The 12,127-nt window shown below is 42.2% G+C and overlaps 1 protein-coding gene across 1 annotated transcript in view; it reads right to left on the reverse strand.

The window, feature by feature from the left end:
* The window catches only part of iqsec3a (IQ motif and Sec7 domain ArfGEF 3a), a 135,259-nt gene that overhangs the window by 43,754 nt on the left and 79,378 nt on the right, over window positions 1-12,127 (reverse strand). The window contains exons 3-4 of the mRNA XM_085376657.1: window positions 10,593-11,229; window positions 734-2,031 (exon numbers count right to left, since the gene is read on the reverse strand). Of these exons, the coding sequence (XP_085232783.1) occupies window positions 734-2,031; window positions 10,593-11,229 (1,935 nt within the window). The remainder of the gene's footprint in view (window positions 1-733; window positions 2,032-10,592; window positions 11,230-12,127) is intronic.

A 12,127-nucleotide genomic window follows, 5' to 3' on the forward strand; every position in this document is an offset into this window, starting at 1 on the left:
AGGGGTCACGTGGTTCCAGACATTTTAAAATGGGATTGCATAGTGGTGCACAAATTAAATATGGGATATTCATTTCCCTTGGTTTGCTGACATTAGCTTTAACTTAAATTCTTCATATGTAAACTTTGTTTATGATTAAATGTTTCAATAATTAATTTACTGGTGGTTGGATGTCACCAAGCACACATCTCCAGGGTTCATTGTTTTGTTTTACTTAATACATAAACACAAGTGCATTCCCCATGCACTGCACTGTTACCTTGGTAACATTTTTTTCTTTCTATTTATCACTGCCATATAACCACCTTGCCCCTGTCTGCAGGGCATTTTGGGAAGTTTTTATCTTGTTTTGACTTTGTCACTCTTCACTAGACAGCGAGGGGAACTGGATTCAGAATGAGAGAAAAGGTGCAACACCCCAGACATAAATAAGCTTTCAGAGCACATTTTGTTTTCTTTTTTTCTTCTTCTTCTGCTGATTTTATGAAGGCACGCAGGAAAATACAACAGAAGTTGCAAATGTGGTTGCAGTATGAATACCAGAGTGTTAATATTGGCAATAACTTGAGCAGATCTGAAAAGAACTATATTACTATGACGTAACTTCAACACCCAACAGTTCACTAATTCAAAAGCTATAAATTATACTGAGATTTCATCAACAAACCGGCAGCTGATTTTAATTTCTGTTACCATAGAACTACAAGCACTAATGAATGAATCTGCTACTCACACATTGAAGAGGTTGAGGCCGATGCGGTAGAGGCGTTTCCTCATGACATCTGTGGACAGAGTGGGTGATTTACAGCTAGCGGGGTTCTCACAGTGGTAGCGTGGCAGGCTGAGGATCATAGCCTGCAATGCTTCCTTGGACGACGCCTCGGACGTTGAGCGTGCCTCCGTCGATGTGCTGCTGCTGCTCATCTGCTCTGAGCTATAGTCTGCTGTCTCAGAGCCACATCTCTTAACATCCAGAGGCTCCACCGCAGGAGAGCTACCCAGCACTATAGTCTCCTGTGGTGGAGGGGCCACAGTTGGTTCTCTTGGTGGTGGCGGTACCACCACAACAACCTCCTCTGGGCTTTGGGGGAATGCCATCTTATCCAGAGGGGTCAGAGGAGGTTGCTCCATCTCCCCAAGCTCTTCTTCAGAAGGAGGTGGCGCAGGGAATTCAACATCCTGCTCGCTGCCTTCTAGCTCTGATTCTGGTGGTGGTGGAGGCTCCTGGGGTGGGGGTGGGAGTTCTTTGGGCTCTGCTAGGATGTCTGCAGGTGGAGGAGGGGGTTCTTGTGAAGGACCGGGTGGGATAGGGGCTGGTGCAGAATTTGCTGTCGTGGAAGTGGTGGTGACAGTGCTGGAGGTTCCTTCTTGTTGGGTGCCACTGTTGAGGGTGACAGAAGTGGATGATTCCCTAACTGAAGATGAAACGCGGAAGTTCTGACTGTCAAACTGCACCGTCACATCTCGAAACGCCATCATCAGCTTGCTTGCATTCCTTGAGAGGTCGGTTGGGTCTACGGAGCCCTGATGAATTACAGAGTCTCGCACGTCCCCACCCCCGCCTTCTCCACCACCTCCAACCCCTGCTGCCGCTGCTGCCGCTGCTGCGCTAAAGGAATCGGCACTGAACTGATAGTTGCCGCCTTCTTGGAGTGAACACATGGTCTTCAGACTCCAGTTGCTGAGTGCATCATCTATAGACTTTGCTAATGACTGGACCTGCTCAGTGAAGGAGTCTTCCAGGTCAGTTAGGGTGCCACCAACCGTGGCAGGCAAAGATGGTGAGCGTACCAGTGGGATGCCTGCCAGGTTACAGCCTTCTGCCAGCGCCCGTTCAGCAGAGAAACCCTCCGTATTTTGCACACGGACCTTGCGCAGGGAGATGCGTCGAGGCAGTCGACTCTCCAGAAGTGAATTGCGGATCTTCTCAAAGTTTTTGCTGAGCTGGTACTGGCGGAAGGCAGTCTGGATCTTGCAGGCAGCACGGCGGGAGATGAGGTGTCCGCCGTATTTGTGCTCTAACATTTCGATCTAAAGAAAATGGAAAGAGACATACAGAGCGAAAATAAATTGGTGAAACATTTCTTTTGTGTCAGTGATAGTAAAAGTGAGGACAGCAATTATTAAGACCAAATATGAGAGTCATAGTTGTATAATAATTTTTAAAACTGCAACGAATACAAGATACATGCGAATAGGTAAAAGAGTATTATTATAATTCGATGTTTTTTTGTAAGTGTACAATGCATATAGGCGTGCATTGGTGGAATACTAATCACGAGGAGATTTAAAGAAAAAATAAGTTAATTTAGTTGGAAAAAGAAAAAAAACATTGCCTATTTTTAGATACTAAAGATCAGCAAATCTAAATAATATTGTCATGGTTCAGTAAATGTATTTTCCATGCTGGTTTTGTTATGTATCCTGAATCTGTAACCACACTAATAGCTGAGTCATGGCATCCAGCTATTTCTTCAGCAAACAGAGCTCATAATCTACATGAAGTCCATAGAGAAGTCTTCCACACAACCTTAAATTGTCTGAAACGGAACAGGCCGTTAATCTTGCCTGTGAAAAATTGCTCAAATGCTGTGGGAAATAGATAGAGATGTAATATAGCCTTCCTCATCTGACAGCAGCTCAAACACTAGATGAAACCTCTTTGAGTTTCCCAGAACAATCAGGGTGTGGGTATCTTTGGAAGTGCCTAGAAAGAGCGCTTATCTTTCAAAGTCCTTTTCATTCGCACCAAATCAATGAATATAATTCTGTTGCTCATCTTACTTTATCAAGGGCATTAATGTGGAGGAGATTTCAGCTTTGAAAGAACAGCACCACCGTTTTACAAACAGAACTAGCACGATTTTTGTGAAAGTCTCATTCATGGTGAACGTTTGCCTTGCAGGGACTGAAACACCTACAAAAAACATTGAAAGACTCACCCACTTACTCTCATGAGTGAGTGGGTGACTCTTTCAAAAAACAAAACAAAAAAAACCCCACTCAAGACATTTCTACACATGCACTGCAGCCCTGAACTTTTCTAGACATGAAGCTGCGTGTGAGAACACAAGTGTCTCTGTCACTTCACTAGAACAAAGTCCGTGTGACGTCTGATGGAGTCCACGTTGGCATTGTAGCAGCTAATCGCCTGGTGGATTCACAACAAATACATCCTGCCTGCTGCACGTTCCATCAAGCTTGTCTAAACAAAACTGAATACTTCCAGGACTGAGAACGTAGCTGAAGTTCGGCTGCATGCCAGAAAGGACAGCTGAGGACGATGTCCTGAAGCGATTCTCCTGACTGGAGGTTATGAGTCAACGGCTGCAGATGGGCTACCTTTCAGTCATGTCTGTGAAGCTGGGGCGTCAGTTACACCAGAACCAATTTAGTATCCAGACTGGTGAATGAAAGGGTGAACAAGAAACTCAGGCTACCTCTTTGCCTCGATTCAACTACAAACGAATTCTACCTTGGTCAAATGACTTAACAGCAATATAATTTTATGCAAAATAAGAAGTGGAAAACTGTTTTCCATAAAAAAAAGAGTTATAGTCCATCACTAAGAAACACAACGAATACATAAATGTTCAAAATATTTTGCATGAAAATGTACTTTATAAAAAGCAAAGTATTCATCTGAGAGAATTCACATCTTTGCTTTTTCCTCCTTTGATTCTCTTACAGATTTAGAGCTGAACTCTTATATCAGAGTGATGTGTACAAGAGGATAAATTTGGTCCGTACAAAATAACCTTCCTGTCAATTCAAATGCAATTGAGTGAATGGTTACTGCAGCTAAGAAGGATCAAATTGTGACTTTCAGCTGCTAATCTGCTTTCCTTTTAGTCCTGGACAAAGTCACCAAACCATCAGACTTCTGCAAAAGAAAAAAAAACACTGATAGGCTGTAATGGCTGTAGGGTTTGCAATTTTTGATAAGTGGGTAATTCAGCAAGATGCAGCCTCTGTCATTGTCATTGGAGGAACCGAATCACATACAAAGCTCTTTAGAATAGTGGAATGACACTGAAAATCCACCTTATCTACTCCATTTACATTTCACTGCAGAGCCTCTGTGAGCAAAGTGAAACGTACTGAGAATATTAAGGTGGAGTTTGAATAGGATGCTGGTTCACAGCTCTACTGTATCTGCTGATGGCGACTTCTCAGTGGCTGTCATCCCTTGCAGACCAGTCGAACTCAGCCTGAATATTCATCGTTTTTTAATCTGGATTGTTCTGTGCTGCATGCACTCTTAATACAACAAGACGTTATCACCATGACTGCGCGGAAACTAAAATAGAGATTGTGTAGTCTTTTTTTTTTATAAGACAGGCGCTGAGGTAATATGATTGACCTCGTTACTCGCAGAGGAGTCCCTCATCAAAACAAATTCTGCAGAGTTCCACTGCAGGGGTGCCCTTGAATGCGCAAAAAAGGGCTGTCAGCTTGGCTGCATTTGATTAAATGTAGCAGTCGAGCTTGTTTGTTTTGGCTTCCGCGTAAGCCGGGTCGGGGATGATGAATAAAGCATTTGGGTCACGTTGCTTTCGTTATTAGAGTGCGTATCTGATACACTGTGCCATTCAGATGGAATTACAGCCACCGGGACGAGCTGGAACATGATGGATGGAGGAAGAAAGTGAGGAAAGTAGACAGGATTTGATGGCAGCTCTAACGAGGATTGTGTTGGAACTGCAAATGCTGTGTACCACTTTCACTGGACAGTCCAGTCAAAAGTGCAAAGTGCATGTTTTCAGAACACAGTGCACAGTGCTTCTGTCTGTGTTACCTGTTTTATTTCATCTCTAAGGACCCATCAGACCCAGTAGAAGATGGACCTTTGCAGATTTAGCAACTCTGTCCTTGACCTTCTATGTTAACACTAGTCCAGCTTGGTTTATGGGTACTGAAGCGTACTGGTGTGGCTCTGCACATATGTCAGAGTGTTACATTCTTCCTCATAAGTTTATTTCTCAGTAGTAATGTGAAGGTAGAGCATAGATGTAGGTGGTACTTGTGTCTTGTTTAACTGCACTGCATAAATATTAAGTTCTTAGAACTATGACTTGAATTCAAAAAGTCTAAAACCTTCAACCTTTTCTTTCTGCCAGTTGGACAAACCATCGTTAATTTGGAGTCAAGTTTCGTGACACAGAGAAAATGTTTTTGATGTGTCTTCCAAAGCCAGCTTGTTGGCTCACTGGTGCAGAGAATAGCATGCAGTGGGCTTTTAACTCACAGCGACTGCCTGCTGTGTCCATTAATGTTACTATAAGACCAGTTACAGTGATGCGAAATGGTTCACTTGGTGACGATTGCACTGGGGAATCTAATAAATTCCAGTTTACTGCTCAGTCAGCAATTGCAGCAAAATATTCAGGAAACTCTGATTTCTTCGTGTGTTAATAAATCCTTAGCTGTCATTTAAAGGGCTGCATGCTAATCCACTGCAAATGTAATGCATGTGGTAAAAGAAAAGGAGACACGTGTATAAAAAAAGATTGGAAGAAAGGTATAGAAAGAGGTGCTGAGACAGATGACCGTGTCAAGAATGGCATTGCTGAAAATCTTCCCCATTAGACCTCTGTCACTTCTACCTCTGATCACTTCACTAAGCGCTGATGAGAGATTATTCTGGAGACACAGTGGTCTGAGAAAACGGCGATGGCACCGCTCTCTCACACCACGTCTCTAAATCGATTCTGACGGAGAGATCAGCACCATGCTGACCTCATGTTCCCCTCTGAATGAGGCACACAAAAATGGAGAAAAACTATGCAACACAAAGCGGTGCCACAATGCAGAATATGCAGAATAAAATTAGAGTGTGCAATAACAGATTTTACTTGAACTTTGAGGTGAACAAAAAGAAGAGAAGGGGTATGTAAATATTTGAAGTCAAGGACACGGTCTCTAATCCTCTTGAAGATGACCCATAACAAACAGGGGGTTTAATAGAGGTTTAGCACATTAAGATAATGATCTTACTTAAACACAAGTGCGAATTCAAAATGCAAATTTCAAATATTTTTGGGCTGCGGAGGCAGAGACGGGTTCTCAGCTTCAGATGCTATGGAGATGATAGATATCTTGGTTTGAAATACTTTCTCTGTCTATACATGAAATATTAATACCCAGGGGCTTTGGAAAAGGAATATGTTTTAGTCTGAAAGTTTCTGCTTCAAATAGAAATGTGTCTCAAAACCGAAAGGTCAACTAAAGGTGCAGTACACAGCTTTTTTGTTTTGTTTTGTTTTGTTTTTACTGGTTGCAAATAAATGCCAGTTGTTGCCATTTAGAGTCAAGTGCCATGATTACTATCTCCACCTCCTTCTACGGTATCATTATCACAAATGGCCTCTTAGAAAAGCCTCATCTATATTCAACTTGTGACATTTAAACCTAATTGTAAAACTATATATGTGAAGGCTTCTTAAAGAATACCAATTACCTTGATAATCAAAAATTAGTTAACCTCACTTATTCATTCCTGCAGAACGTTGAAGACAGCTTTGACTAAAATGCTTTCTAAACACCTTTTTTCAGTGGTAACATTTATCTCTTTTTTATCCACTCAGTTTTTGAGAATCACTCTTATTTGCTTCCTTTCATCTATGAGGCAATATTAGTTTAGCTTAGCTCGGCTTTTTCTGAACACAAAATGTGCTGAACTGTACCTGCAAAGCTAAGTAATGTCATAGACTTGTAAAATACTACCCACCCTGAGATTAAATACTGCCTGTTTTACAGTCCCTATAAATCAAACAGCCCTAAAATACTGATTCGTCGAGTTTCGTCCTTAAACGTGCAGGCACAGACTGAGCTGTGTGAACAAAACTGCAGATGATCTTTTCACATGCTGCAGAATTAAGGGGTGGAAATTCAAACCATGATTATTAGCTTTCATGCTCATGCACAGTCTTACAGCGCAGAAACATCTGCATGATTAATGAGATGATTATATAACAGCAAAACTGGGACACAACTAATGCTGACTGTATGGGTAAATGAGGATGACAATAGAAAAGTCTTGATGTCATCAGAGGATGGAAATCTTTTTAGCTCATGCGTCCTTGACCAAAGTCATTTACAGAAAAAGCTCAGCGGTGACTAAATTTTAATGCAGACACTATCTTAATTTAATAGAAAAATAGAATTACACTGATGGGCCTTGGCCAAACAAAAACTGCAAGGAAAAAGTCCCAGCGTGGCCGAAATCAGATGTAATCCACTGCTGCGGACATCTGCAGAACAATACCCCCCTAAAATTCTAAATTTTGCATGAGCTGTTTAAAGAGAAGAAAAGTGATCATCTTATTGTGGAATGAAAAAAAAAACTATAAACCCTAACTTGGGTTTTGTGAGATACATAACATACATTTGCACTTTTTAGTGTATTTATGAGTGAAGGCAGCCCATCAAATCCATTTTCAGTGCTCTTTTTGATTCTTGGGAAATATGAACTGCTGAAGCAGATATTAGCAGCAGCTACTGAGCAGAAGTAAAGGTCACATCACCTCATTATAAAACAAAGTGCTGTGCATTCTGCATGAGTTGTTTACTTCTTCAAGACCTCTCCATTTTATGAGCAACTTAAAGTACACACAGTTGTGTGTGACTAGGATTGTAGCTAGAAGAGTTTAAATTGACAAAAATTAACTGAAAGGGCAGAAAGAAAATGTTTGGAGACTATATTCCCCGCCCTTCTATGTGCACACATGGGAAACCAGCAGAGCTGTAGCAAGAACCCCCCAGGTAACACAGCAGAACAAGCAGGTGTAAGTGTAGAGAAAGCATCAGTGACAACAGATATGACACTGATTAAGTCAGACAGCATGAAAATGCCAAGCCTGAGTGGAGCAGGGTTGCAAAGGGGCTTGCAGGTATGCAGCAACTTTAGGCAGGCAACGCAAAAGGCTCATCTTATATGAGTGAGCCATGAGCAAAACAAATATAATGTACATTTCCATGTAAGTGTATGTATTATTACATGGATTGACTAGTATTTAAATTTAAACCATTACGTATTTAAATTTAACCTTATTTAGAGAGAAAAAGTAATAGGGGGATCTGGAGGTTGAACGCTAAACTAAAGTGAGTTAATGCTCAAATACTTCATCATGAGGTCCTTCCCCAGTTATCAAGGTATCGCCCCACAGATCCAATTACTCTGACATTGATCTGGAGATCCATCAAGCCCCCTGCACCCCAGGTTGTACAGACAGAAGATCAATCTAGCTGATCACGTATCTCAAGCCTTGTTGACAGGGAGATCACAGGAAAGGGGGACCTTCAGATGTAAGATTAAAAGAGAGAAAATGGAAGTGAGAAGGAGACGTTAAGGTTAAAAGAATCATGAGCCTCAATTAGAGAAGTGACAACTGAGGAAATGCAATCAAAACTGAATGAAATGGAGCTGACAGAGAGCGAATATGGAAAAACTATCCAGCTCAGACATATTAGTTTCAGTGGCTTGGAATGAATGCTTTGCTGGCTTATCTGGCAGTTTTCTGTGTGTTCTTCTCACTCTGCGAATTTAAATATGTATTGGCAGAGAAGGACACAATCCAAATGACATCTCCCCTGTCACCTGTGAGCAAATTTCCTTTCAGAGTGTGTCACTGGTGCTCTGACTCTGAGAAACACTTAATACTAGAGCGACCATGTTTACTGATTGTTCTGGGTTATTGATTAAGCGCAGCCAAGCGTGCCGCACAGCACTTACAGGGACAGTAATAGAAGTCAAGACTTGAGGGACCGAGGTGTACCTTGAAAAGAAACAAATTGAACCAAGGGACTCGGAATACCTGGAAAAAATACCTGCATGAAGTACATTACAGTGGCTCAAGTCTGACAAGTTTCTGCTTGAAATACAGAGGATCCCAGCGAAATTAGTATTGCACATTAATATAGGGAAGCAATTTGAAAAGGAAACTCGGAAAAACGAATAGATTTGGGGGGCCTGGATATAGTTTACACTTGATATTACAACTTCCACAAGGCAGTTTAAAGGAGTCTTGGATGGCTTTCTTTCAAAATCATAACTTCAAATCTGGATTCACATTCAAAACACAGATTCTACTACTGCAGCTCTTTTTTGCTCATTTGTTTGTTTTCTTTTAGCAGAAAGGGAGTGCTTAGCTAGTTAGCAGTAGGAAGCTGGGTGAGCAAGATCCCTCTACAGTGTTACTTGCTTTATACATTACACCTTGACACACCAAAACTGGAGCACATGTGCAGTGTGTTAATGCAGTTATTGTTTATATAGCTCTGTTAAAATGGCGCAAAAAAAGACCAGATCCACAAACACTGATTGAGAAGTGCACTTCACCTTAGCAGATGGTGAAGCCTAGCCAACAGCCACCCCACTGACCACACCCCTAATGATGCATCAGTAACTTCAAGCCCTAATAATTTAACAAGTTAGCTATGAAAACATCCATCCCCAGTACAATTGTCGTGAAACGGAAAATTAACTAGAGAGACAACAGAATATACGGCTGTAAACAGGTTTATTTTAGCTTTAAAGTTGGCCATGCTTTTATCAGCATCTATAGTTACTGACTCTCTTTGAAAGGCTGTAAATAAACAGCAGTTTATGGAAATGCATTTTTCAGCCCTCAAGGGTGCTTTTCTTACAGGCTGAATCTAAAATGGATCTAAAATTCAGTGGAGGGCCCTTTTACATAATCAATCCAGCACAAAAACGGTGAGGAGCCCCTCAGGTAGGGGCCTTACCTGCCATCTTACCTTGTCGAAGCTCGATGGACTGAAGAATGTTGTTTAGATGGATGATAATGAAAATTAATGTTTGATGGCTCTTGATGATTATGTAATGTAGATGATATCTGAGCTCCTGATGAACAGCGTGATAAGAACACAGACACGAGAACATGAAAATGCACGTAGAAAAACAGTCACTTTTTACAGTTCAGGACAAAGTCGGTTTAACTCGCTGCAATGAAATGTGCTTTTATTCTCCACAAATGTTAAGGCTTTTCACCATCCACTGATTAATATAAAGCATTAGAAAATATACAAATTTTAAAGGAGTCATGCAAATACAAACTTGCATTTTGTGACATTGTTTTTACTTCGACTTTGATGGGTAATTGTGCATCCTTGCTAGAATAGTAAAGCAGCCTGCACCTGAAAACTGTTTAGTGTAGTCTCAGAAAATCACAGTTTGAAAAAAACAATCCGGTTTTGGTGATGAAGACAACTGACGATGTCAATGAAGTGATGACATGGCATTGATGATGATGGTTTATGATAATGGAGAAAAGGAAATATTTTTGACAGCCCATAAGCGGTAATAGGGATCAATACATCGAACGAACAAAAACATAAATGAACAAATTTAAAAAATTAAAATAAAATTAAAAAGTCAGACACCAGCTTTGACCACAAACCACCTGACCTTCTCTTCAGACAAAAAAAACGAAACACCACAAAAATGTCAGACCACAGGACGTACAATACACACAAGCCAAGCTACTGCACCTCCTGCCCTCCCCCTCCCTCTCCCAAACACAACACACCAACACTCAACCCGCCCCCTCCCAACCCCAACACAACCCTACCTGCTTATTTTTGAGGTCAAGCGAGAGCTCATAGTCAGAGGCGGCGGAGTGCGAGCCGGCCCCGTTGCGCTGCACCCTCAAGGGCGAGGCTGTGTGGTGCAGACTGGCTCTCCTCCCCGGGCCACCTCCTTTTGCTCCTCCCCCTTCCTCGTCCTCTTCCTCCTGTGCTGCTTCACCCTCGCGTGGCTTGGCCTGCGCCTCCTCTACCTCTTGCTTTGTCTTTGCCTCCACAACTTCTTCTGACTCTTGATTCTCTTTCTCTGCAACCGTCTGCTCCTCTCGGCAAGGCGAAGGGGCTTTAGGGGCTTCCTGTGGGGCCGCCTCGCTCAGAGCCTTGACTTGCGGCTGAGGCTCGGGCTCTGGTGCAGGCTGGGCTTTCGGCTCAGGTTCTGGCTGAGGTTTGACTTCGGGTTGGGGTTGGGGTTGAGGTTGAGGTTGAATCTGCGGTTGGGGCTCAGTCTGTGGTTGGGGCTGTGCTGGCTGAGTCTGTGGCTGAGTCTCTTGCTGCTGTTGTTGGGGCTGCGGTTGCAGTTCGGGTTGCGGCTGTAGCTGTGGCTGTGACTGGGCCTCACTCTGCAGCTCTCCTTCTCCTCCCTTCCCTTCCTGAACCATAGACGAGTCTGGAGAAAGGTCATCGCTGCAGAAAGGAGGAGAAAATGCAGAGTGAGGTGTCTGCTGCATCCGTGGTGAGCTCTGACCTCTTCTCCAGGCTGCCTGGGTTAGTGGTAAGATGTTGACCCTTTCTCTCTTTTTTCTTTTTTGTGCCTCATCACTCAACAGTTCATCTGTCTGCCTGCTCTGTTATGAATGCCTTTCTTGTCTGTCTAGACACTGACAGACAATGAAAACCAGGAAAACATAAAGCACAGAGCAGCTTATAAAACCACAGTGTACAAAAGTTTAAAAAAAAAGAAAGAAAAAGATCAAGGCATTACTTCTTACAGCAAAATCTTTAGAAGAGAAAATGTGAAAAAAACAAGATAGTTAACAGCCAATAGTGACACACGCTCCCACACACACAGACGTAGGGGGGACAGTCATGCAGCCAAAACAAATGTCACTAAATGTGTGCCTGCTTGTGTGAATACTTGTATGTTGGAGTGTACTGTAGGTGTCGTTTTACACTTTAAAACAAAAAGAGGTGTAATAGGCATGTAATATACAGGAACAAATAATATATTTATATACTTTTTGTCCACATAGCAAATACCAGCTGTTTCTCTAATCATCCAATGTGTTTAAAGACATTTTGATCTAACTGACATCACCTTGAGAGCAGTTTTCAATGCTCCCTTGTCAGCTGATAGAAGAACATGACTAAGCAGTCATGTTAGTGGCTCAGTAAGGCTGCACTTAATCTGCCAGTATCATTTATCAGGAGTGCTTGTCAGACGGTCAAGAAGCTTCTGAAACACCTTTCCGTCACACCCTGATAACCGGGGCATTGGGATGTTCAAATGGAAATGCACACACACTGGCATCTGTGTTGAAGATAAAAGTAAGCATGGTTTAAACTGCTCTCACTGCCAATTTTT

This window comes from Diplotaxodon limnothrissa, linkage group LG17 (genome assembly GCF_057381915.1).
Source record: "Diplotaxodon limnothrissa isolate DT_005_m linkage group LG17, D_limnothrissa_male_GT1.1, whole genome shotgun sequence".
In the NCBI taxonomy this organism is placed as follows: domain Eukaryota; kingdom Metazoa; phylum Chordata; class Actinopteri; order Cichliformes; family Cichlidae; genus Diplotaxodon; species Diplotaxodon limnothrissa.